Source organism: Rutidosis leptorrhynchoides, chromosome 8 (genome assembly GCF_046630445.1).
Source record: "Rutidosis leptorrhynchoides isolate AG116_Rl617_1_P2 chromosome 8, CSIRO_AGI_Rlap_v1, whole genome shotgun sequence".
NCBI lineage: Eukaryota > Viridiplantae > Streptophyta > Magnoliopsida > Asterales > Asteraceae > Rutidosis > Rutidosis leptorrhynchoides.
The window spans coordinates 265,054,965-265,081,972 of NC_092340.1; the positions used below are offsets into that span (position 1 = coordinate 265,054,965).

General features: G+C 37.7%; 2 protein-coding genes across 2 annotated transcripts; both read right to left on the bottom strand.

The window, feature by feature from the left end:
- Positions 1 to 888: 888 nt before the first annotated feature.
- On the bottom strand, positions 889 to 12,761 carry LOC139862184 (glycolate oxidase 1-like). Its single transcript, XM_071850741.1, has 12 exons — positions 12,668 to 12,761; positions 11,728 to 11,866; positions 11,504 to 11,628; positions 10,981 to 11,027; positions 10,805 to 10,882; positions 10,586 to 10,710; positions 10,438 to 10,504; positions 10,041 to 10,103; positions 9,872 to 9,941; positions 9,667 to 9,767; positions 1,440 to 1,544; positions 889 to 1,218 (listed from the first exon to the last, which is right to left on the bottom strand). The coding sequence occupies exons 2-12, from the start codon at positions 11,862 to 11,864 to the stop codon at positions 1,033 to 1,035; spliced, it is 1,104 nt and encodes a 367-aa protein (XP_071706842.1). The 5' UTR covers positions 11,865 to 11,866; positions 12,668 to 12,761; the 3' UTR covers positions 889 to 1,032.
- A 6,139-nt stretch (positions 12,762 to 18,900) lies between these two features.
- On the bottom strand, positions 18,901 to 22,083 carry LOC139864193 (glycolate oxidase 1-like). The gene is made up of 10 exons (XM_071852777.1): positions 21,990 to 22,083; positions 21,050 to 21,188; positions 20,826 to 20,950; positions 20,303 to 20,349; positions 20,127 to 20,204; positions 19,908 to 20,032; positions 19,760 to 19,826; positions 19,363 to 19,425; positions 19,196 to 19,265; positions 18,901 to 19,091 (listed from the first exon to the last, which is right to left on the bottom strand). The coding sequence occupies exons 2-10, from the start codon at positions 21,184 to 21,186 to the stop codon at positions 18,901 to 18,903; spliced, it is 903 nt and encodes a 300-aa protein (XP_071708878.1). The 5' UTR covers positions 21,187 to 21,188; positions 21,990 to 22,083.
- Between the last annotated feature and the right edge of the window lie 4,925 nt (positions 22,084 to 27,008).

Consider the following 27,008-nt stretch of genomic DNA (forward strand, 5'->3'; position numbering starts at 1 on the left):
AGTTGCGCCCCCTTGCGGGGTCCAAGGGGCAGCACCCCTGGCTTAATGGAAAGTGTATCTGGACAGAATACCAGCCAAGTGTTATACCCTTTTGTATAACTTTTCCCGCTTAAATGAAAAGTCACAACCTTTCAAATATTAACTGTCATTATATCAGTTTTTTGCAAACGGATTTGGCATTCTGCATTCACAAAAACGAACAGAAAACACACACAATTCTCTCAGATAATTTGTTAAGTGATTTCGTTGCCATAAACACTAATTGCGTTCTTGTCTTATCCTGTAAAGATTTCGTGAAACCGAGGCAATCGTTGGGTCGAAATACTTTATAGAGAAAGTGACAACACGATTCAAGAACGAATCCAGGCAGTCAATTCATACCCATTTTCTAATATTATTTTAGTATATTTTGAATTGTTTAGTGAAAATTGACATGGATAGTCCGAGTAAAAATACTTCACTTCATCTTCAAGTAGTGTAAACTGAAAAAAATTTACCCGTTTACCCGGTTATTTTTTTGCCATGTTCTTAGTGTTTGTTTATAGTTACTTTATGGGTTACGAGCTTACAATTACATCCTTCACTTAAAGAAAGGGTTCAACTGTTGTCAATTTGATTAGATGACTTCAAATATACTTTATTTTTCAATCTCTACCATTTCTTTATTAAAGTATTGTAACCGCATTCATAAAAGGGTTTTTTTAATACTACAAATTCAACAACTAGGTTATGCACATGTGATAAGACTAGCTACCAATTGAAATAAGAAGCAAATAATTCAATAAGATTAGCTAACCATTTGACTGTATTACTTTACTTGGTAGTAGTTCAACTGTTGAAGTAAACTAATCAGTCATCTACTTATTTTTAAACATAAGTGAAAGTGAAACTGATAAACACAAACATAAACATTTAACATTAATCCAAGTAAGATAGTCTGAATGACTCTTTTAACATCTCATTTTTGTTGTTGTATCCATATTAAACATAAGTTACCTCTTAATAAATAGTAACATACTTTTCAAATGCATCTTAAAGCTTAGATCCAATACGCGGTGGGTCCCATGGTGCCATGATATGGTTGCGCGTTATCTCATGTAGAGACCGACACCCACTTAACGCCATGGTCAACTCAAGTTCGTCATGAAGCATTTGAAGAGTCTTCCTGACACCTGCCTCACCGTCAACCGCCAATGAGAACACGACAGGTCGACCAATCTGAAAACGATCATAACAATCAGGTTACTTAATAAACACAAATGTTTTTCATTACTAACCTACAACCAACGCGCGTACAAGAAATTAACCCAAAAGCTCATTATGTGACATTTAACACTTAACGAACAAAATTGTAAGAAGTACTGATTTAGGACTTGATTGTCACCAATAAAATTAACCATGACAACAAAAACATTAAAATTCTGAAATTTTGGACTTACGAATACGCCAGACGCTCCTAGAGCCAGTGCTTTGAAGACATCTGTCCCACGCCTAACCCCGCCATCAAGAAATACTGGAACTCTATGTTGAGTGGCTTCCACAACCTGTAACATTCCATATTTGGTGTCTAACGGTGTTTTCCTTTTTCAAATTATAAATATGCAGCTAGAACCGAACTCAAGTATGTTTCCAAGTTTTAATCACGAATATAGACATTATATCTCGCAAACGGGCCAAAGCAAATAGAACTTAATTAATGACTGATATTTTAAGTATAATGATAATCAAAATCAAAACTATCATTACAACAATGATCTATTTTTTATCATTATCATTATTATTATTTTAATAGCAATTTGTGAACCTGTAAACACTTGATTAAGTCATGGGCTAGTGCTAACCAGTTCAACTTGTTTCCTGTTTAGTTAAGCTTTTAAACCTTTTGACAAGCAAGCATTAGAAATTAAGAATAGAGCTCAAATCAACCCCAGACATTGAGGGAATGAGTATGGCCCAATGGGTTTGAATTCTTGAAAACATACTGTTAACACCTATTTCCTTATGAGGTAAGGTTTAGTGTGTCAACACAATACTAGAAGTTATCTAGCTTTAGGATGGCGGAGTGTTGCCGATTGATGTTTACCCTTGGGAAATAATCCCTGCAGACCCGGTTCACAAGTGTAGAAACTTGTGGGGTGGCTTAATCAATCTGTCGTCCGTAGAGCGTAAAAGTGCTAGCCGGATGACTTCTAGTGAGAGAAAGTAGAGAGAGAGAGAAGTGAAGTCTCAGCTCTCAAAGTTGTCAGAATATCTGAACTGTGTAAAATGACGACCCAAGGGGTCTATTTATAGTGTCAGATCCACCGGATTATTCGGGGACACGTGTCAGATGATGATACGTTCTGTTACTTGTGATCCGAAATTCATGCTGAAAGTGGCGTTCTCCGGCCAGGGCTTACGCGCTAGGCGGCCTTCAGGGCTTACGCATGACGGAGCAGCCTGTACAGCGGAGAACGCTGGAAGGATAACTCCACAAAACTGTTGTTTCCAGCCTTCCTGATGCTACTTTTATGCAACCATTACGCCTTTTATGCGTGTATACGATAGGATACACCATTAAGTCCCCCCAGTTTAATGACTTAAGCATTTGAAAAATGTTTAAGTTATTAAACTTTTGATAACGCATGTCAAACTAGCCTATTCATTGCCCATTTGCATTAGGAAAAACATTACAGGCATTAAATGCAGACGAATTTTACTGACGCTGTTATGATTAATTTTGCACGGTTGAGATCCTTCACGAGCCTCCAGCTGTAAAAGTGTTATTTCGTACCCCGCTTTTAAACTCACCCGTACACGTGTCTCAATCGTGGCCATAAAAATTGCATCGATGAACTCCTATATAAACCGTCATAACCCTTTTACCTTCACTTTTTTACCTTTGCCAAGATCTGAAAAACATATTTCTCCCCAAATCTTCATCGCATTCTTCAATTTTCAACTTTTTAAGGTTTAGCATCTTCCAAGGTCAGTTATACTTCATCCTTCTGCTATTTTCTTCTTGTTGTTATCTTTTTACTGTATTATCATGGCTTCTACTCCGAGTACTGGCCAAGAACACGCAAAGCCTTCTTCGTCAAATACCGCTGACATTCCAGAAGTTAGCACGATGGCTTCATCACTGACAAGTGAATACTTAGATGGTTTAAAGATTGTCTTCCGCCATCTTAATCAATACAACCCTGTTCTTCCTACCAACAAACAAACTGCTGACAACCCTCCTGATGGAAAAACTACTTTATACGCCTTACAAATTACCCACGGCAACCTCCGTGTTCCCCTTACTAACTTTCTCCTTCGCCTTCTTAGATATTATAAGGCCTGTCTTAGTCAAATGCATCCCCATGGCCTTCAAAAAATCATCCTTTTTGAAATGTACTGCAATGCTACTAATATAAAGCCTCGCATTAAAGTTTTTATCTCGTTGTTTAGAATTCGCACAATCAGTGACTGCTGGCTTACTATTGATAGTAAACGAAATACTCATTTTGTTGGTACAAATAGAGTATCAAACTTGAAGGACTGGAAAAGTCCATTTTTCTTTGTTGATGAGACTGTTATTCCGGAGGAGTACTCCGTTATCCGGGAATGGGGTGCTATTGATGCTGGTGTAGGAAAGGGTGTTAAGATTTCTGCCGCAGAGCAGCTGATAGTAAATAACTTGAAAGAGCTCCGCCTTCCGCCCAGATCATACGAGAGGTATGAGGGAATCTTGTGCTGTGCAAAGTGAGTCAAGAATGGCCGAGCACTTCTGTGCCAGTACTCCGTGAGAAAAACCAGGGTAGGATGTGATATGATCATCCTATTATATATAAATGCGTGTCTATTGTTTGTCATGTTTGCTTACATTGCTGTTTATGTTTAATTTTTGCAGCCAACTCCGAGATGCAAGTTCGCACTGCTCTCTTATCCCTCGATCTGGAGGATGAAGTGGAGGTCACTGCTCGTGACAAAACTGCTGAAGAGCTAGAGGCAGAGAGAGCTGCAGCTGAGGCTAAAGCTGCTGCTGATGCTGCTGTTGAAAAGGGGGAAGAAATCATTGTCAGCAGTTCTGACAGTGAGTCTGGGTCTGAACAGACAGATACTGAACGGACAGCGGATGACACCACCACCGCCGAGCAGCAGACATCAGGCTCGGTTGACATCACGGGTGAAACAAACCCCACCCCCTCCAACCCAAAAGACAAGGAAGAAGAGCATAGGCTCTAAGAGGGTGAAAAGTACAGAGGGGGGCCAAAAGCAGAAACGCAGAAGAAGTATGTCCATTCTGCTCTTTCTTGATAATGCACATGTCTTTTGCTTATAACCGTTATACTTGTTCATAATGCTAATTTGTTTCTGTTAGTAATTTTAGCAGAGTCTGATGATAGTCAAGGGAAGGCTACGGAAGGCGGAGAGCAGAGGCCGGAGGAGAACCTTGAAAGTGAAGGAGATAAGGGTCTGAAAACTCCTGATCCAAACTTTACTCCATTTGAGGAATCTGAATTCCATGAAGAGAGGCCGGAAGGTGACTCTGCTTATCATTCTCCTCTTCCTAGTGCCACTAACCCTGCTGTCACATCGTCCAATGTTCAAGAGCCATCTCTTCCTGCTCATGTAAGGACATTGCAGGCGATCATTCAAAATCCTGCTACTAAGGACAAAGAATTTTCAACTCTTCTTCAGGTATGAATAATAAAACTTCGTGCACGTATATGCTTCCAATTTATTTATGTGAGTTGCTTGAAATTAACCATTAAATTTTTCTTCTACATGGTTATGCTATCCCTGAGCTAAAACCACAGTTCACCGCTCTCCGCTCTGAGCAGCTCAGGGAATCAACTGCTGCAGCTCATGTATTGCTGACCAACCATCTGGATTCTGTGCTGCAACTGCAGAAGCAACAGGAGTCCATACTTGCCCTTACCCGTGCTGAGATTGCTCAAGGTGCAAATGCTCGCAAAAGAGCAATTGATGCCGAACGTGCCTTGACTGATGCTCAGAATATATTGAAGGCAAGAGAGGTTGAGCTGAAAAGTGCTCAAGATACTGTTGTTGCTCTGCAAGAGGAGAAGGACAGATTGGTGAATGCTGAAAAGAAAAAATTGGAGGAGCAGCTGAAGGTGAATGAGCTAGAGAAGGAGTTGAGTGCAGAGAGGGAGAAATCTGCTGAGCTTCTCCAGAGGGCGGAGAAGGCTGAGAGTAATTTTGCTGAGCTTAAGAAGGGGATACCAGGTGTGATAGCGAAGGTGCTTGGATCTAATCTTGTGGGGAATCCCTACAATGATTATGTTGAAGCTGTTCGTACTCATTTCATTTCTGACGTTACAAACAAAATTACCAAACGCCTTGCTCCAAACCAGACGCTTCCTGCTGCTATTGCCAACCTTATGCGTCCTGGAACCATGGAGAAGGTTGATGAAGCCAAAGACAAATTGATTAATCTGAAAATAGATGTCTATGATGAAGTGTGTAGCAGAGAGGAGTCATCTGCTCAGGATGTACTTAATGTTCAATTTTCATAAACTTGCAATTATTTGATGAACAATCGTTGGTAATAAATGTTGATAATTGGAATGCCATAAACATATGCTCATTGTAGTGATTATGCTTGTTTGTATGCTTGCACCAAATACTTTAATGTTTGTTGTTTATAACCCATCTGCTATGCACGAAGCATATCATAAAATTTGTTGTACAATTGTATATTGTACAACTGAACAAAGCGTTTTGGAAAGTGTTTAAGATAATTCGCTTTTAGGTGACTTGCATTGTTAACCTCAGTTGAATGAGCAACAGATCGAAGATTCACTTAGCAAACATTATGCCTTCAAACATGCAGTAAGACATTTGCAGTTTATTAGACGCTTTCCGTCATCAAATTAATGAGGAATAGTTATGAAGTGTTCTTTGAAGAGTGATTATAAAATAACCTTTCCGCCGTACGCCTTCCGTCATAAAGTATATGAGGAAGAATTTTTGAAATATTACAGAAATATTAGTTATGAGTTAGTGACTTGTCCGTCATACGCCTTCCGTCATAAAATATATGAGGAAGAATTGTGAATATATTTGACCTTCATAAAATATAAACTTCCTTCGTTCTGTGAAATAAGTTTTTATAATGTTTGTCATGACAAGTATCTGAATTTTGTATTTTGCCTCGGTGCGTTCTAGTAAAACTTTAACGTTTTCTAGCTGATCCCTTGTGCCTTTGCTGGCCGGCACAAAAGCTTCCGCCATCGGAGGTATAAAAATACTCTCCTTCTGAGGGCAGGATATAAATGTAATGTTTTACATTTGTCACAGGCAGCACTTTGCGTAAGAAAAAATATAAAATTTTATTGATCAGTACTGTGCAATACATAAACAATTGATGACGAATTTAGGTGGATCAAGCCTAATTAGTACATCATGAACGTTTAGTGTATGCAATTGAAAACATATGCACTGTAAAGATGACCACAATGGTCTACAGTAAATTGATAAATTCTGTTCTTCAAAAATGCTAACAAACTGCTCTTATTGAAATGATAAATTTTGTTCTTGAGAAAATGCTAGAACTTGCTTCTTCAAACGCCAAGCGCCTAGCGCTGTCCGGTCTGAACACATGATCATACTATAAAGAACTCCTGAACCTCATCCGTACTGAACAACCGATTACGCCTCCTCGGATTCATATTGCCTTCTGGTGAGCTTGCAAATGTAGATCGTTCCCTTGTTGGTGCCACATACTGTGAGTGTATGGCGGCTACTCCATTCGGAGTTGGGAATCTAATCTCTGCATGAGCCGTTGATGTTATCGCTCCAAATTTAGCTAACGCTGCCCGTCCAAAAAGGACATTAAATCGAGAGTGGCCATCCAAAATAGTGAAATCGATTGTTTCGGTTCTCAATAGTGGAAATGTTCCCAAAAACGACCTCCAAACGAACTCTTCCCATTGCATTCACTGGCGCACCTGTTAGCCCTGAAACCTTCAAACTCGTTCGCCTAGCTCTTACCTGCACATGCCTTGGAAAAGCCTTGAAACAATGCCAATAAATGATGTCAGCCTCACTGCCTGTATCTGTGTAAATATGGTTGATGAACTTGTTTGCAATTTCTGCTGAAATAACCACTGGCTGAACGGACAAAGCCCAATTTTGAATTGGTTGAAAAATAATTGGAGCATATCTCCAGCTATCAACATTGTTATCCGACTGCTCACCGTCCTCATAGTGACTTCCATTCAACCACACCATTTTGATTACAACGTCTGGAATTGACTCATGCTCCGTGATCCGGTTTCCGTACTAGTTTCTGTTACCTCCTCCGCCATGCTCTTCCCTTCTTCTGTTATCTCCTCGACGACCTCTTCCACCATCATTCTTTTGCCATCCAAATTTCCTGCGAGGATCATTCCTCCTGTATTGTTTGCCTGGCAACAAGTGGTTTAACTCTCCTGCTTTGATCTTTGCGATGATCTCTCTCATCAGGGATTTGCAATTATCTGTATCATGACCCCATGCTTCATGAAAGTCACACCATAGTTCACTTTTTGGACCTTCTCTTTCCTCCATGGGTGCCGGCGGATTGAAAGTGATCCGGATTGGTTCGGTGAAAAGAATCTCTTTTGGAGTTTTAGTCAGCGCCATTATCAACGGATGCCTCTCTATTGGCCTTCTATTGTGATGAAAATCATTGGGATGATTGTTGCCTCACCATCCGCCATTGGAATTGTCATTCCTCCTCTGATTTCTGTCAAAGTACCGCCCTCCGTTGTGCGGTTTGCTACTGCTGCTGCCGTCAAACTTATTCATCCCCCGCTCACCGGCTCGAACATGCTTCTGTGCAACTTCCAACGCCTGATGTAGAGTTTTTGGCAAGTCATACCTTAACGCATGAACAAGTGCACTAAACCGTCGCTGATCTAGACAAAAAATAAAACCAGATACTAGCTGAGATTCTGGACAATCAGGTATCTTCTGTGCTTCAAGTGTGTATCGCTTCATGAAATTACTCAAGGATTCATTGTGATGCATTGTGATCTCATGTGCATAAAGATGTGTCAAAGTACAGCTTCGAAGGTTTTGATACTGCATAACAAACTTTGCACGGAGGTCCAAATAACTGGTAATGCTTCTTGGCGGCAAGCTAGCAAACCATCCCCTTGCCATTTTCTGCAGCACCATTGGAAACATATGACAAGCTACCTCGTCATCCCAATGCTGCAACCTCATAGCGCCTTCAAACATGGTGAGGAAATCCTCAGGATCTGTTGTACCATCATAAACTCCAATTGCCGGTATGCCAAGATTCCTGGGCAACGAATAGTTGGCAATTCGATCAATGAAACACTGAGTGGATTCTGCCATAGCTGGTGGCTTTGTAGCTTGCTCTCCAGTAATGAGGGCGAAGAAATTATCTACAGCCACAGCACGGACGGCGGGCTGCGCTAAGCGTTGCTTATATTATGCCGGAGCTGTCTGCTTAAGGATGTCATTTAAAAGCAACACTGCCTGCTTCTCTGACATGAACTCATCTTTGTCAATTTCATCATCAGAGTCATTATTATCATAGCTCAGGTCATTATCATCCTCAGAATCATCAATAAGACTGCCCAGCTTGTCAAGTAGCCTGGATAACCTGTATTTTGATATAGATTGCCTTTTCATGATTTGCTTGTCTTTGCCATCCGCCATCCGCCGAAAAGGTATAAATGATGGACATCGCCGTGGTTGCATCAATGGTCGTCGCTCTGGATTAGTAACAAAATTTGGAAGTCTTTCTGCACTTTTGGTTGTCGTTTCTTCGATTACTGGCCTTTTCTCCGAATTAGTTGCCAAATGCTTAAGCCTTTCTGCAGTTTCAGCAACTGTTTCTTCAATCGTACCATCTAGTGGCGGAACAGGTACATCTTCAACAGTTATCATGTCGTCAGTTGATGGATTGTTGACTGCTTCAAGTACAAATGGAGCTTCAGTTGTTTTTGTTCCTTTTTCGTTTCGTGTGTTCTTTGCATTAGTGGATGGCGCCATTGTTAACACCTATTTCCTTATGAGGTAAGGTTTAGTGTGTCAACACAATACTAGAAGTTATCTAGCTTTAGGATGACGGAGTGTTGCTGATTGATGTTTACCATTGGGAAATAATCCCTGCAGACCCAGTTCACAAGTGTAGAAACTTGTGGGGTGGCTTAATCAATCTGTCGTCCGTAGAGCGTAAAAGTGCTAGCCGGATGACTTCTAGTGAGAGAAAGTAGAGAGAGAGAAGTGAAGTCTCAGCTCTCAAAGTTGTTAGAATATCTGAACTGTGTAAAATGACGACCCAAGGGGTCTATTTATAGTGTCAGATCCACCGGATTATTCGGGGACACGTGTCAGATGATGATACGTTCTGTTACTTGTGATCCGAAATTCATGCTGAAAGTGGCGTTCTCCGGCCAGGGCTTACGCGCTAGGCGGCCTTCAGGGCTTACGCATGACGGAGCAGCCTGTACAGCGGAGAACGCTGGACGGATAACTCCACAAAACTGTTGTTTCCAGCCTTCCTGATGCTACTTTTATGCAACCATTACGCCTTTTATGCGTGTATACGATAGGATACACCATTACATACTAAATACGAATTTTTGTTAACATCAATAAGATCAATAATGGAACCAAGTAATATACACTATAATAGAATAATAGATATAGATAGATAACCTCTTCTAAAGCCATAATAGTGGCAGGGACATAATCAAGTTGCCGAGCCCCATGGTTTGATACAATAATTCCCGCTACTCCAGACTGTACCGCGATCCTTGCTTATATAAGTTTCAAAATTGGATAAGATTTGGTGAGATTAATAAGCAACATAAATAGTGTATAGAATTATAAATTAATAAAACAATTTATTCATATTGTTTACCATCCTCAGCAGTTAAGACTCCCTTCACTAGAATAGGTAATTGGGTTATTGTCTTGAGCCACTGAACATCCTGTTCCATCATTGAAGATGATAAATTACAAAAAAAAAAAAAAAAAAAAAAAAAAAAGACGGTTGTGCAAATGCAAACACACGATATACGACACCTCACCTTCCAACTAAGGGACCGGTCAACTTGACCAGCTACATATGAAGCTAATCCAGAGTCATCTGTCTGCAGGTTCAACAAAGATTCTAGTCATTATTATATGCAAAAGTATTTGTCCATATAATAAGAGGCCCATGGGCTGTTTGAGTAACGAGTAAAAATGGTAACTTTTTGATACTGAGTCGGGTCAAATTGACTAAAAGACAACAATAAAAATCAAATTTTAAATTTTATAATAATACAAGTTAGTATTAGTATGTTTCAAGTTAAATTTGGGCGAGTTACGACCCATTTCAATTTTAGGTAGTTTGTACAGGTGAATGGGTCAAAATTACCACCTTTAGTCCAAATAGTACAAATAAGAAAAGGTGAAACCAGTTAATTCATTTGAGACATTCACCTTATCTAGTTTGCCAAGATTCAATCCATCAAAGTTCCTCAAACTAAGATTTGGTGGCAGTACAAATCTGTAAAACAACACATTTTATAAACATATTAACAATCTCACCGAAACAACAAAAAAGGATTTTTAGAAATCTTAGGTTCACCTGTTCTTGATATCCGATTCCCTTCGGCCAAGTCTCGGGGTATCAACAGTAAGTACAATAGCCTTGAAACCGGCATTTTCGGCTCGTTTTACCAACTGGGTAACTATATTTCTGTCTTTATACACCTATAAATCGGCATAAATGTTTCAAATACTTGACTATCTGTACAGAACTGTTATTTTATATATGGTAGACTCATGTAAAGATAAACGGACTCACATAAAGTTGGAAAAAACGAACACCTGGACCAGTTGAAGCAACCTCCTCGACACTAGACGTACCCCATGAGGACAACGTCTGAAAAAACCGGTGTATGATCATGCGAGTAAGTCTTTGAAAATAAATATTATAAAATAGTAGAAAATAAATATAACGAAGAGGGTCCGAAACTAAACCATGATAGTTCCAGCAGCTGCTGATGCTCTCGCGGTTGCATACTCTCCTGCACCAATTTAAACTTATTCAAAATTCAATATGTGTTATAGGGTTCAATATTATCACCGATATCGAGAACAAGATATTGAGATAAATTGAACCACCTATCTACATTTTAAGTTAAGCTAAAAAATACTCCGTCCGTCCCAATTTAATAGTTCCCAGACAAAAAATACACAGTTTAAAAAATGTCATTATCACATTGTAGTTTCACTTTACTTTTTGTTTACTTTACGGTTTTATCCCTAACTTTTTACCTGCATTTTTGTTACAGATGCATAAAGTAAGGATATAAAAGAAGTATTCCACATTATTCTTATCTATTTATGGAAGTGGACTACTAATTTGGGACAGCCAAAAATGGAAAACAGAGATGGTGGAGTACTTAATGGTGTTTTTGCTTTGTTGTTCTATTTCATTTTTAATCCCACATTAAGTCACCAACTGTTATGCTCTAATAATTTTGAAATAAGCAACTTTTACCATCAGGGTGAGCCATTTTTTGCATAGCTGTGGGTGCAACCATAATAGGCATTGAAATTTGGAAGCCCAAAACCGTTGTGGTCATATCTATCTTGCTAACATCAATAAGTATACGTGGTCGGAACCTATTTTTTAAAGGAAAAAAAAAAACATCAAGGTTAGCAAGTGTAAAGCTATATATCAAAATACCTTGCTATAATCCACAAACTAAAGCAACTACTTACAGGATTCTTGAAAAAGCATTTCGATTCTCTTGAAGAGTCCATTCATCTTCTGCACCAGACGCATAATAATCGTATATCATTTTAGGCAACTTCTCCTTTGCAAGTCTCTCATATTCCATTACATTGGTGATCTCCATTTCTAAGCAGACACAAACTTAGTAAAAAACACGCATAAAGCCAAATTCAACCAAAATTTTTCGATATTAGTTTAACTTGAATATACTTAGATTGTCATGCAAACCATGCACACATATATATAAAATCAGAAACTATAAGAAAGCTTTATCACTGAACTTGGAGTCCATACATATTAAGCATTAAGCTACCTTTTTGTCTATTTTCATTCTTGATTTGCATAAATCAGACATACCATGATCAAATTGTTAATTGGCTGCTAATAACTTAACCGCAACATATATACGAAAATCTCAAAAAGAAGCTAGATTGGATCCTTTCTAAGAACTCTTAAATCATATTTTTTTATACCTGCAAATCAAAACTATAGATACAAGAGCACTGACCTATTGACTTTGACTTTTACCACTTGGTCTCAATTTGTATCATACACTCACTTATGATCAAACTTTTGCACTAATGTTAGTATAACTATTTTTACAACTTTGTGCCAATGTAGAACAATTTAAGATTATAGAGAAATACATACAGCAGTAAATCAAGAAACTGGAACTACCATTAGCATAACTTTAGCTGCTAATCATACAGCAATCACAAGCATATAAATAATCAAGATCATCATACTACCATAAAGCTACTAAATTTCTCTATTTTCAAGATTAATAATAAAACCCAAAAACCAAATTTGGATCAAAAGTTACCATGTTAATCCAAAATCCGATTTATCTAATTCCAGAAAAAAGGGCAAATAAATTATATATTATTATGTAAAATCTTAAATGACACGGAGCAATCAAAAACAGACCTTGATCCGGTATTGCGAACTTTGTAGCGATAATCTAAACAGGGGAGTCGTATATCGGTATATGTCTTTGTATAGATATATATGGACATATATATAAATACGTATATACGGAGTATTTTGATGATTTGGAGGTGGCGAGAAAAAAAGGGAGTGGGGATTTGATTTGAGACTTTTAATTAAGTGAAGAAAGGCGAGTGGGAAGTGTCGTTTTTACGGGAGTTATTAGTAGAAAAATGGTGGTGCAAGACGTCACGTGATCACAGATTTATTAATTGTAGGAGTGGTAGTAATCTAATTGCATTTGTTTTCTCCATAAAATAAATTTGCTTTTTTTTTTTTTTTTTTTCTTTCAAAAAAACAAGAACTTTTATAACAACTAATTTTTTTTTTCTTTTCCAAAAGAGAAAAAAAAATGAACAAGATACAAATGCGGACATGGCTTGAAAGAAGTAAACAAAAATTTAACAACATAACTTAAGGAAAACGTTAACTAAAACTAAGCCAACACTTCGTACAAACTAAAACCTATAAATAAACGAAACAAACAAACAATCTATCAAAGAAAACAAACTAAAAATCAAGCGAAGCCAATCTTCGCTAGGGATGACAATAAATCGAATATGGATCGGGTGTGCCTATATCCATATCCATTTATTTTATAAAATCCATATCCATATTTTTTTTTTTTGAAAGGCAAGTATTTTATAAATAAAAACTAGCGAGAAGCTAGAGAACACGAAACAGCACGAGAAAAGCGACCAACCGAAACAACCTACATGACAAGAAACCAAAACCAACGACACACGACAAAAAGACCCGAAACAACAAACCAACAAGATTACATCGAGCTATGAAACAAAACGAAAACCTACAAGATTACATTCGAGCTATTAAAGTCGAACGAAACCTACGAGCAACGAAATCTATGAGCCACGAAACCTAACTACGTCATTGTCTGCATCTTCCAAACCTAGGATCACCCTTTTAGTTATAGCATGCTCGAACCATCTACGTTCATCACAATGTTTTTTTCTTCTCCTCCGTTTTTTGTTCACAATGAAATTAAAAAGGCAATGCTTAAATATTAATATGCCTTTTGTTTTACGACGAATAAGGGATCGACCATCCATTTGAATTTCATTTAGATTCCCTACAGAATTATTTTGTCTAGATAAACACTTTAATTCATATGGCTTTTTGGCATTTGAACCAAACTCTTCTACATGCATCGTATCTTCCGGCACATCTTTCTTGAAATCATCTCCTATATCACGCGTGCCCTCTTCGACTACGGGAACAACAAATCTGACCTCGGTATTATCAAAATTAAAGCATGAATTAGAGTCTCTCGACCTTTGTGCTTCTTCCGTCTTCAAGCCATCATCGGACAGCACTGCCGGCGTGAAAGCCATTGCCGGAGAATCACGTTCTTCAACATCATTTGCCGAAGAAGAATCCGACGATCCAGTAGGTGATTTATTCTCGCACACGTCTTCACTGGTTCCATTGTTATCCTCCAATATTGACGATTCTTTATCCATCGAAACAGTTACTTTGGATTTTTTCAAATGACAATTGGACACGACATCACCGGAGGTGTCATGTGAACCTACAGAGGTGAAGGATTGGTTCGTGGTAACCTTAGCTTCAGATTCAGACTCGACATCTTTTTGCACATCGTCTCCATCAACGACATCAAAACGCTTGTTATTGACTTCGACCAAAGTCCAAGATAACCGATCATTGTTATAGCTAAACACGAGTTTGTGATTACTCACCGATCTAGGAAGATTAAACTCGAGACACTTACCGCCGATCTTTATTTCAATGCGATTACTCATCAAAAACTGAAACTCCTTGGGATCACGATTATTACCTGTAAGTGTATCTGCAAATGTTTTTCCTTCCCATTTTAAAGGATTAGATGGAAGACGGTTTCAAGAAGCATTCGGAAAGTCCCCATTTTCAGCTACATCAAGGTGGCTTTTAGCATCTTTACTCTTTGAACTATTAGCAATGTCATCTTTCCTCTCCAATGCTTTGAAAGCACGAATCCACCTTCCATTTACTTGGATGGTGTTTAAGGTTTTAATGAAGCATTCAACATTGCTAATGCCATCAAATCTTACGTATCCGAAGCGTTGACCACTCGACAGTCTCTTTCGAGCAATGTACACGTCTGTAAGTGTACCATAATTCTCGAAAACTTTCCAACAATCGACTCGAGACCACGTATCCGGGAAATTGAAAATCAAAAACGATGTTACACGATTGTCACACGACTTGGTAGACGAATAACCATTCGACTTCGACATAGAGAATACCTTTTTGTCCCTCCACACGACCATTGAACCTCACATTGTTTGATGGTGGTGATTATTATATTACCGGAACTCAGATCTGATGTGTGAAATGCCGCAACAACAAAAGGTGTGTTTTTGGATGAAGGAGCTAACGAACAAGAATTTCAGTAGATGTGGACAAAGGTTAGTTAGGTACTACGAGAGAGAGAGAGAGAGAGAGAGAGAGAGAGAGAGAGAGAGAGAGAGAGAGAGGGGTGTTTTGGATTTAAGATCTGGGGTTTTCTTAAATGTTAAATAGAGCAAGTTTTAACTGATTCGGAAAAGTATTATTCCAACTGATACGAAATATTGGTATATCCATATTTATTTAAATATCATTCATTCATCCATATCCATATCCGTTGGATTAAGCGGGTTATCGGATATCCATTGAATGTTAAGTTTTTCTAAATATAATTCCTATTATGAAATGAAATCATTAAAATATGTTTAACAAAGATATGTAATATATGAATTTGAGATTATTTATATATTTTGTAAGTAACTAGAGGGGAGGAGTTGAATATTTACTTAACACGTTTTTAAAACTTTTTCGATGATTAACAAGATTTAATCAACTTTGATCAACTTAATCAACTCAAACTCAATGTACATAGTGTTCATGTTTAAAGCGATATTGAAAGTAAAGTAAAGAGCATAAACACAAGGATTTATAGTGGTTTGGGTGGATGTTAACTAATCCCCCTTAATCCACTCCTCGATACTTCTTATCGAGAGTTTACTTCACTAAGCCTTTTCTCCAAACCCAGTGGAGATCCGATATATAAATCTTGTACCCTTGTAGACAACACATCTAATCTTTCTATCCCTTTGAAAGATTACTTTTAACTTAGATCAACTTGTCTTCACCTTGGACAAGTATTAATTTCCAATGGAATTAATCAACCTCCTAGTTCCCTTTAAGGAAGATGATCCATAAGCTAGCTTTTGCTTCTATTACAAAGTACAAGATTCATTCTTTTAGTGATGATATTCCTAAGACAATTCAAAGGATAATATCACACTAAGTAAACTCACAGAGATATTAATTTGAAAGTAAGTTTACATCAATTCTACAATCTATGAGATTATAGAATATCTCTATTGCTAATCACAAACATATATGAATGAAGGTCTTGTGATTCTCTGATATGTTCAGAGTTGAAGCATGCAAGAGAGTCCCCATTTGAATCTCTCCAAGTCTTGCTATTTATAGTGAGATACAAAAAAACTATCCGTTGCCACGACTCAGGTCACGGTCGACAGTGGGTCGACCGCATGCTGTCTGGTCACTTTCACCTAGCCATTGTATGACCGTTTGAATCAATGCCAATAAATGATGTCAGCCTCACTGCCTGTATCTGTGTAAATATGGTTGATGAACTTGTTTGCAATTTCTGCTGAAATAACCACTGGCTGAACGGACAAAGCCCAATTTTGAATTGGTTGAAAAATAATTGGAGCATATCTCCAGCTATCAACATTGTTATCCGACTGCTCACCGTCCTCATAGTGACTTCCATTCAACCACACCATTTTGATTACAACGTCTGGAATTGACTCATGCTCCGTGATCCGGTTTCCGTACTAGTTTCTGTTACCTCCTCCGCCATGCTCTTCCCTTCTTCTGTTATCTCCTCGACGACCTCTTCCACCATCATTCTTTTGCCATCCAAATTTCCTGCGAGGATCATTCCTCCTGTATTGTTTGCCTGGCAACAAGTGGTTTAACTCTCCTGCTTTGATCTTTGCGATGATCTCTCTCATCAGGGATTTGCAATTATCTGTATCATGACCCCATGCTTCATGAAAGTCACACCATAGTTCACTTTTTGGACCTTCTCTTTCCTCCATGGGTGCCGGCGGATTGAAAGTGATCCGGATTGGTTCGGTGAAAAGAATCTCTTTTGGAGTTTTAGTCAGCGCCATTATCAACGGATGCCTCTCTATTGGCCTTCTATTGTGATGAAAATCATTGGGATGATTGTTGCCTCACCATCCGCCATTGGAATTGTCATTCCTCCTCTGATTTCTGTCAAAGTACCGCCCTCCGTTGTGCGGTTTGCTACTGCTGCTGCCGTCAAACTTATTCATCCCCCGCTCACCGGCTCGAACATGCTTCTGTGCAACTTCCAACGCCTGATGTAGAGTTTTTGGCAAGTCATACCTTAACGCATGAACAAGTGCACTAAACCGTCGCTGATCTAGACAAAAAATAAAACCAGATACTAGCTGAGATTCTGGACAATCAGGTATCTTCTGTGCTTCAAGTGTGTATCGCTTCATGAAATTACTCAAGGATTCATTGTGATGCATTGTGATCTCATGTGCATAAAGATGTGTCAAAGTACAGCTTCGAAGGTTTTGATACTGCATAACAAACTTTGCACGGAGGTCCAAATAACTGGTAATGCTTCTTGGCGGCAAGCTAGCAAACCATCCCCTTGCCATTTTCTGCAGCACCATTGGAAACATATGACAAGCTACCTCGTCATCCCAATGCTGCAACCTCATAGCGCCTTCAAACATGGTGAGGAAATCCTCAGGATCTGTTATACCATCATAAACTCCAATTGCCGGTATGCCAAGATTCCTGGGCAACGAATAGTTGGCAATTCGATCAATGAAACACTGAGTGGATTCTGCCATAGCTGGTGGCTTTGTAGCTTGCTCTCCAGTAATGAGGGCGAAGAAATTATCTACAGCCACAGCACGGACGGCGGGCTGCGCTAAGCGTTGCTTATATTATGCCGGAGCTGTCTGCTTAAGGATGTCATTTAAAAGCAACACTGCCTGCTTCTCTGACATGAACTCATCTTTGTCAATTTCATCATCAGAGTCATTATTATCATAGCTCAGGTCATTATCATCCTCAGAATCATCAATAAGACTGCCCAGCTTGTCAAGTAGCCTGGATAACCTGTATTTTGATATAGATTGCCTTTTCATGATTTGCTTGTCTTTGCCATCCGCCATCCGCCGAAAAGGTATAAATGATGGACATCGCCGTGGTTGCATCAATGGTCGTCGCTCTGGATTAGTAACAAAATTTGGAAGTCTTTCTGCACTTTTGGTTGTCGTTTCTTCGATTACTGGCCTTTTCTCCGAATTAGTTGCCAAATGCTTAAGCCTTTCTGCAGTTTCAGCAACTGTTTCTTCAATCGTACCATCTAGTGGCGGAACAGGTACATCTTCAACAGTTATCATGTCGTCAGTTGATGGATTGTTGACTGCTTCAAGTACAAATGGAGCTTCAGTTGTTTTTGTTCCTTTTTCGTTTCGTGTGTTCTTTGCATTAGTGGATGGCGCCATTGTTAACACCTATTTCCTTATGAGGTAAGGTTTAGTGTGTCAACACAATACTAGAAGTTATCTAGCTTTAGGATGACGGAGTGTTGCTGATTGATGTTTACCATTGGGAAATAATCCCTGCAGACCCAGTTCACAAGTGTAGAAACTTGTGGGGTGGCTTAATCAATCTGTCGTCCGTAGAGCGTAAAAGTGCTAGCCGGATGACTTCTAGTGAGAGAAAGTAGAGAGAGAGAAGTGAAGTCTCAGCTCTCAAAGTTGTTAGAATATCTGAACTGTGTAAAATGACGACCCAAGGGGTCTATTTATAGTGTCAGATCCACCGGATTATTCGGGGACACGTGTCAGATGATGATACGTTCTGTTACTTGTGATCCGAAATTCATGCTGAAAGTGGCGTTCTCCGGCCAGGGCTTACGCGCTAGGCGGCCTTCAGGGCTTACGCATGACGGAGCAGCCTGTACAGCGGAGAACGCTGGACGGATAACTCCACAAAACTGTTGTTTCCAGCCTTCCTGATGCTACTTTTATGCAACCATTACGCCTTTTATGCGTGTATACGATAGGATACACCATTACATACTAAATACGAATTTTTGTTAACATCAATAAGATCAATAATGGAACCAAGTAATATACACTATAATAGAATAATAGATATAGATAGATAACCTCTTCTAAAGCCATAATAGTGGCAGGGACATAATCAAGTTGCCGAGCCCCATGGTTTGATACAATAATTCCCGCTACTCCAGACTGTACCGCGATCCTTGCTTATATAAGTTTCAAAATTGGATAAGATTTGGTGAGATTAATAAGCAACATAAATAGTGTATAGAATTATAAATTAATAAAACAATTTATTCATATTGTTTACCATCCTCAGCAGTTAAGACTCCCTTCACTAGAATAGGTAATTGGGTTATTGTCTTGAGCCACTGAACATCCTGTTCCATCATTGAAGATGATAAATTACAAAAAAAAAAAAAAAAAAAAAAAAAAGACGGTTGTGCAAATGCAAACACACGATATACGACACCTCACCTTCCAACTAAGGGACCGGTCAACTTGACCAGCTACATATGAAGCTAATCCAGAGTCATCTGTCTGCAGGTTCAACAAAGATTCTAGTCATTATTATATGCAAAAGTATTTGTCCATATAATAAGAGGCCCATGGGCTGTTTGAGTAACGAGTAAAAATGGTAACTTTTTGATACTGAGTCGGGTCAAATTGACTAAAAGACAACAATAAAAATCAAATTTTAAATTTTATAATAATACAAGTTAGTATTAGTATGTTTCAAGTTAAATTTGGGCGAGTTACGACCCATTTCAATTTTAGGTAGTTTGTACAGGTGAATGGGTCAAAATTACCACCTTTAGTCCAAATAGTACAAATAAGAAAAGGTGAAACCAGTTAATTCATTTGAGACATTCACCTTATCTAGTTTGCCAAGATTCAATCCATCAAAGTTCCTCAAACTAAGATTTGGTGGCAGTACAAATCTGTAAAACAACACATTTTATAAACATATTAACAATCTCACCGAAACAACAAAAAAGGATTTTTAGAAATCTTAGGTTCACCTGTTCTTGATATCCGATTCCCTTCGGCCAAGTCTCGGGGTATCAACAGTAAGTACAATAGCCTTGAAACCGGCATTTTCGGCTCGTTTTACCAACTGGGTAACTATATTTCTGTCTTTATACACCTATAAATCGGCATAAATGTTTCAAATACTTGACTATCTGTACAGAACTGTTATTTTATATATGGTAGACTCATGTAAAGATAAACGGACTCACATAAAGTTGGAAAAAACGAACACCTGGACCAGTTGAAGCAACCTCCTCGACACTAGACGTACCCCATGAGGACAACGTCTGAAAAAACCGGTGTATGATCATGCGAGTAAGTCTTTGAAAATAAATATTATAAAATAGTAGAAAATAAATATAACGAAGAGGGTCCGAAACTAAACCATGATAGTTCCAGCAGCTGCTGATGCTCTCGCGGTTGCATACTCTCCTGCACCAATTTAAACTTATTCAAAATTCAATATGTGTTATAGGGTTCAATATTATCACCGATATCGAGAACAAGATATTGAGATAAATTGAACCACCTATCTACATTTTAAGTTAAGCTAAAAAATACTCCGTCCGTCCCAATTTAATAGTTCCCAGACAAAAAATACACAGTTTAAAAAATGTCATTATCACATTGTAGTTTCACTTTACTTTTTGTTTACTTTACGGTTTTATCCCTAACTTTTTACCTGCATTTTTGTTACAGATGCATAAAGTAAGGATATAAAAGAAGTATTCCACATTATTCTTATCTATTTATGGAAGTGGACTACTAATTTGGGACAGCCAAAAATGGAAAACAGAGATGGTGGAGTACTTAATGGTGTTTTTGCTTTGTTGTTCTATTTCATTTTTAATCCCACATTAAGTCACCAACTGTTATGCTCTAATAATTTTGAAATAAGCAACTTTTACCATCAGGGTGAGCCATTTTTTGCATAGCTGTGGGTGCAACCATAATAGGCATTGAAATTTGGAAGCCCAAAACCGTTGTGGTCATATCTATCTTGCTAACATCAATAAGTATACGTGGTCGGAACCTATTTTTTAAAGGAAAAAAAAAAACATCAAGGTTAGCAAGTGTAAAGCTATATATCAAAATACCTTGCTATAATCCACAAACTAAAGCAACTACTTACAGGATTCTTGAAAAAGCATTTCGATTCTCTTGAAGAGTCCATTCATCTTCTGCACCAGACGCATAATAATCGTATATCATTTTAGGCAACTTCTCCTTTGCAAGTCTCTCATATTCCATTACATTGGTGATCTCCATTTCTAAGCAGACACAAACTTAGTAAAAAACACGCATAAAGCCAAATTCAACCAAAATTTTTCGATATTAGTTTAACTTGAATATACTTAGATTGTCATGCAAACCATGCACACATATATATAAAATCAGAAACTATAAGAAAGCTTTATCACTGAACTTGGAGTCCATACATATTAAGCATTAAGCTACCTTTTTGTCTATTTTCATTCTTGATTTGCATAAATCAGACATACCATGATCAAATTGTTAATTGGCTGCTAATAACTTAACCGCAACATATATACGAAAATCTCAAAAAGAAGCTAGATTGGATCCTTTCTAAGAACTCTTAAATCATATTTTTTTATACCTGCAAATCAAAACTATAGATACAAGAGCACTGACCTATTGACTTTGACTTTTACCACTTGGTCTCAATTTGTATCATACACTCACTTATGATCAAACTTTTGCACTAATGTTAGTATAACTATTTTTACAACTTTGTGCCAATGTAGAACAATTTAAGATTATAGAGAAATACATACAGCAGTAAATCAAGAAACTGGAACTACCATTAGCATAACTTTAGCTGCTAATCATACAGCAATCACAAGCATATAAATAATCAAGATCATCATACTACCATAAAGCTACTAAATTTCTCTATTTTCAAGATTAATAATAAAACCCAAAAACCAAATTTGGATCAAAAGTTACCATGTTAATCCAAAATCCGATTTATCTAATTCCAGAAAAAAGGGCAAATAAATTATATATTATTATGTAAAATCTTAAATGACACGGAGCAATCAAAAACAGACCTTGATCCGGTATTGCGAACTTTGTAGCGATAATCTAAACAGGGGAGTCGTATATCGGTATATGTCTTTGTATAGATATATATGGACATATATATAAATACGTATATACGGAGTATTTTGATGATTTGGAGGTGGCGAGAAAAAAAGGGAGTGGGGATTTGATTTGAGACTTTTAATTAAGTGAAGAAAGGCGAGTGGGAAGTGTCGTTTTTACGGGAGTTATTAGTAGAAAAATGGTGGTGCAAGACGTCACGTGATCACAGATTTATTAATTGTAGGAGTGGTAGTAATCTAATTGCATTTGTTTTCTCCATAAAATAAATTTGCTTTTTTTTTTTTTTTTTTTTTCTTTCAAAAAAACAAGAACTTTTATAACAACTAATTTTTTTTTTCTTTTCCAAAAGAGAAAAAAAAATGAACAAGATACAAATGCGGACATGGCTTGAAAGAAGTAAACAAAAATTTAACAACATAACTTAAGGAAAACGTTAACTAAAACTAAGCCAACACTTCGTACAAACTAAAACCTATAAATAAACGAAACAAACAAACAATCTATCAAAGAAAACAAACTAAAAATCAAGCGAAGCCAATCTTCGCTAGGGATGACAATAAATCGAATATGGATCGGGTGTGCCTATATCCATATCCATTTATTTTATAAAATCCATATCCATATTTTTTTTTTTGAAAGGCAAGTATTTTATAAATAAAAACTAGCGAGAAGCTAGAGAACACGAAACAGCACGAGAAAAGCGACCAACCGAAACAACCTACATGACAAGAAACCAAAACCAACGACACACGACAAAAAGACCCGAAACAACAAACCAACAAGATTACATCGAGCTATGAAACAAAACGAAAACCTACAAGATTACATTCGAGCTATTAAAGTCGAACGAAACCTACGAGCAACGAAATCTATGAGCCACGAAACCTAACTACGTCATTGTCTGCATCTTCCAAACCTAGGATCACCCTTTTAGTTATAGCATGCTCGAACCATCTACGTTCATCACAATGTTTTTTTCTTCTCCTCCGTTTTTTGTTCACAATGAAATTAAAAAGGCAATGCTTAAATATTAATATGCCTTTTGTTTTACGACGAATAAGGGATCGACCATCCATTTGAATTTCATTTAGATTCCCTACAGAATTATTTTGTCTAGATAAACACTTTAATTCATATGGCTTTTTGGCATTTGAACCAAACTCTTCTACATGCATCGTATCTTCCGGCACATCTTTCTTGAAATCATCTCCTATATCACGCGTGCCCTCTTCGACTACGGGAACAACAAATCTGACCTCGGTATTATCAAAATTAAAGCATGAATTAGAGTCTCTCGACCTTTGTGCTTCTTCCGTCTTCAAGCCATCATCGGACAGCACTGCCGGCGTGAAAGCCATTGCCGGAGAATCACGTTCTTCAACATCATTTGCCGAAGAAGAATCCGACGATCCAGTAGGTGATTTATTCTCGCACACGTCTTCACTGGTTCCATTGTTATCCTCCAATATTGACGATTCTTTATCCATCGAAACAGTTACTTTGGATTTTTTCAAATGACAATTGGACACGACATCACCGGAGGTGTCATGTGAACCTACAGAGGTGAAGGATTGGTTCGTGGTAACCTTAGCTTCAGATTCAGACTCGACATCTTTTTGCACATCGTCTCCATCAACGACATCAAAACGCTTGTTATTGACTTCGACCAAAGTCCAAGATAACCGATCATTGTTATAGCTAAACACGAGTTTGTGATTACTCACCGATCTAGGAAGATTAAACTCGAGACACTTACCGCCGATCTTTATTTCAATGCGATTACTCATCAAAAACTGAAACTCCTTGGGATCACGATTATTACCTGTAAGTGTATCTGCAAATGTTTTTCCTTCCCATTTTAAAGGATTAGATGGAAGACGGTTTCAAGAAGCATTCGGAAAGTCCCCATTTTCAGCTACATCAAGGTGGCTTTTAGCATCTTTACTCTTTGAACTATTAGCAATGTCATCTTTCCTCTCCAATGCTTTGAAAGCACGAATCCACCTTCCATTTACTTGGATGGTGTTTAAGGTTTTAATGAAGCATTCAACATTGCTAATGCCATCAAATCTTACGTATCCGAAGCGTTGACCACTCGACAGTCTCTTTCGAGCAATGTACACGTCTGTAAGTGTACCATAATTCTCGAAAACTTTCCAACAATCGACTCGAGACCACGTATCCGGGAAATTGAAAATCAAAAACGATGTTACACGATTGTCACACGACTTGGTAGACGAATAACCATTCGACTTCGACATAGAGAATACCTTTTTGTCCCTCCACACGACCATTGAACCTCACATTGTTTGATGGTGGTGATTATTATATTACCGGAACTCAGATCTGATGTGTGAAATGCCGCAACAACAAAAGGTGTGTTTTTGGATGAAGGAGCTAACGAACAAGAATTTCAGTAGATGTGGACAAAGGTTAGTTAGGTACTACGAGAGAGAGAGAGAGAGAGAGAGAGAGAGAGAGAGAGAGAGAGAGAGAGAGAGAGGTGTTTTGGATTTAAGATCTGGGGTTTTCTTAAATGTTAAATAGAGCAAGTTTTAACTGATTCGGAAAAGTATTATTCCAACTGATACGAAATATTGGTATATCCATATTTATTTAAATATCATTCATTCATCCATATCCATATCCGTTGGATTAAGCGGGTTATCGGATATCCATTGAATGTTAAGTTTTTCTAAATATAATTCCTATTATGAAATGAAATCATTAAAATATGTTTAACAAAGATATGTAATATATGAATTTGAGATTATTTATATATTTTGTAAGTAACTAGAGGGGAGGAGTTGAATATTTACTTAACACGTTTTTAAAACTTTTTCGATGATTAACAAGATTTAATCAACTTTGATCAACTTAATCAACTCAAACTCAATGTACATAGTGTTCATGTTTAAAGCGATATTGAAAGTAAAGTAAAGAGCATAAACACAAGGATTTATAGTGGTTCGGGTGGATGTTAACTAATCCCCCTTAATCCACTCCTCGATACTTCTTATCGAGAGTTTACTTCACTAAGCCTTTTCTCCAAACCCAGTGGAGATCCGATATATAAATCTTGTACCCTTGTAGACAACACATCTAATCTTTCTATCCCTTTGAAAGATTACTTTTAACTTAGATCAACTTGTCTTCACCTTGGACAAGTATTAATTTCCAATGGAATTAATCAACCTCCTAGTTCCCTTTAAGGAAGATGATCCATAAGCTAGCTTTTGCTTCTATTACAAAGTACAAGATTCATTCTTTTAGTGATGATATTCCTAAGACAATTCAAAGGATAATATCACACTAAGTAAACTCACAGAGATATTAATTTGAAAGTAAGTTTACATCAATTCTACAATCTATGAGATTATAGAATATCTCTATTGCTAATCACAAACATATATGAATGAAGGTCTTGTGATTCTCTGATATGTTCAGAGTTGAAGCATGCAAGAGAGTCCCCATTTGAATCTCTCCAAGTCTTGCTATTTATAGTGAGATACAAAAAAACTATCCGTTGCCACGACTCAGGTCACGGTCGACAGTGGGTCGACCGCATGCTGTCTGGTCACTTTCACCTAGCCATTGTATGACCGTTTGAATCCATTTAAACAGGGATTCTTTTGGCCTCTTTACTTCATTTAATATCTGCAAAAGATACCCAACATCCTATATAAGTAATATATGCATTAAGTGCTTGATTCCTCTTGGATGTATTACCTTAATAGTGACTTGTCATGCTCAAAGAAGCAAGTCTACATTTCTTGGATACATTTCTTGATAATCATTTGAAGTAATCTCAGATTTTTCATAATCATTTGTTTGTTTCCAATACACATGCTATTTTCTAGTCATTTGATTGTATTTAACATACATGCTTAAGTGTTATTGGATAGTCAACATGTCATTAACAATAGTGTCCTAATTTATCACTAAGCATATTATAATTCATCTTGAAGCTTGCATATAGATTAATTAAGTGTGTTTATGATATCTTACTAAGTGAAATATGTAAGTTCAATTAAGCTCATTATAAGGAAGACATCATATTAATCAAGACTAAATCAAACTTAGAAATATTGCTAGACTTAAGCATGTTCTTCTGATATTTTAATATGTGTGTTAACAATCTACATAAGACCATTTGATTATGAACCTTCAATTGTTATCAACCAAGTTACACTAATGCATTGGAGTAGGTGTAACACCTCGTTTTTCATAACGTGTTGTTAGTGGCGGTTTTAAACCCCTAATTATGTAGTAGATCTCGTGGAATGACCAAACGTTAACCGTATACGATTTTAAAACTTGAAAAATGAAGAAGTGCTGACAAAAGGGGGCTCCCGGTCGCGGCCCCCACCTCACGGGCGCGAAAATACATGCTGGGACCAGGTCTGTTTCGATGCTTACATCTCGCGAGCCTGACCTTCGAACTCGCGGTCGCGAGGTTTGCCAGGCAAGGACGATTTTAACCTTTTATTTTGGGGTTAAATGAGGGTGTTTTGGTCCTTTCACTTTGAGGTCGGGCTTTATACCCCAAAACTGATCCCAATCTCATTCTTATCCTTATTTCTACCAACCAAACCTTATATAGAGAGAGAAGAGTTTCTAGAGAGAGGAAGCTTGAGTGGGTGGAGATGGTGATGATTTTTGCCCAGATTAGAGTAGATCTTTATGCGATGTTTCTAGTTACTAGCTCGGTTTTGGAGTTGAGGTAAACCCTAGATCCGATTTTATTTACTTTGATTTCAATTAAGGGTTAGGGTTTGTGTTTGTGTTGGGTTATAAACCCCATTTCTTATGAAATTAAGGGTTTTGTTGTATGTATTGTGTAAGTAAACCCGATTATTGTGGCTTTAGGGTTAGATGACGATTATTGTGGCTTTAGGGTTAGATGACGAATTTGGAAGTATTTGTCATGGTTTGTGTGTTAAATCACTAGGTTGTAAGTGTGT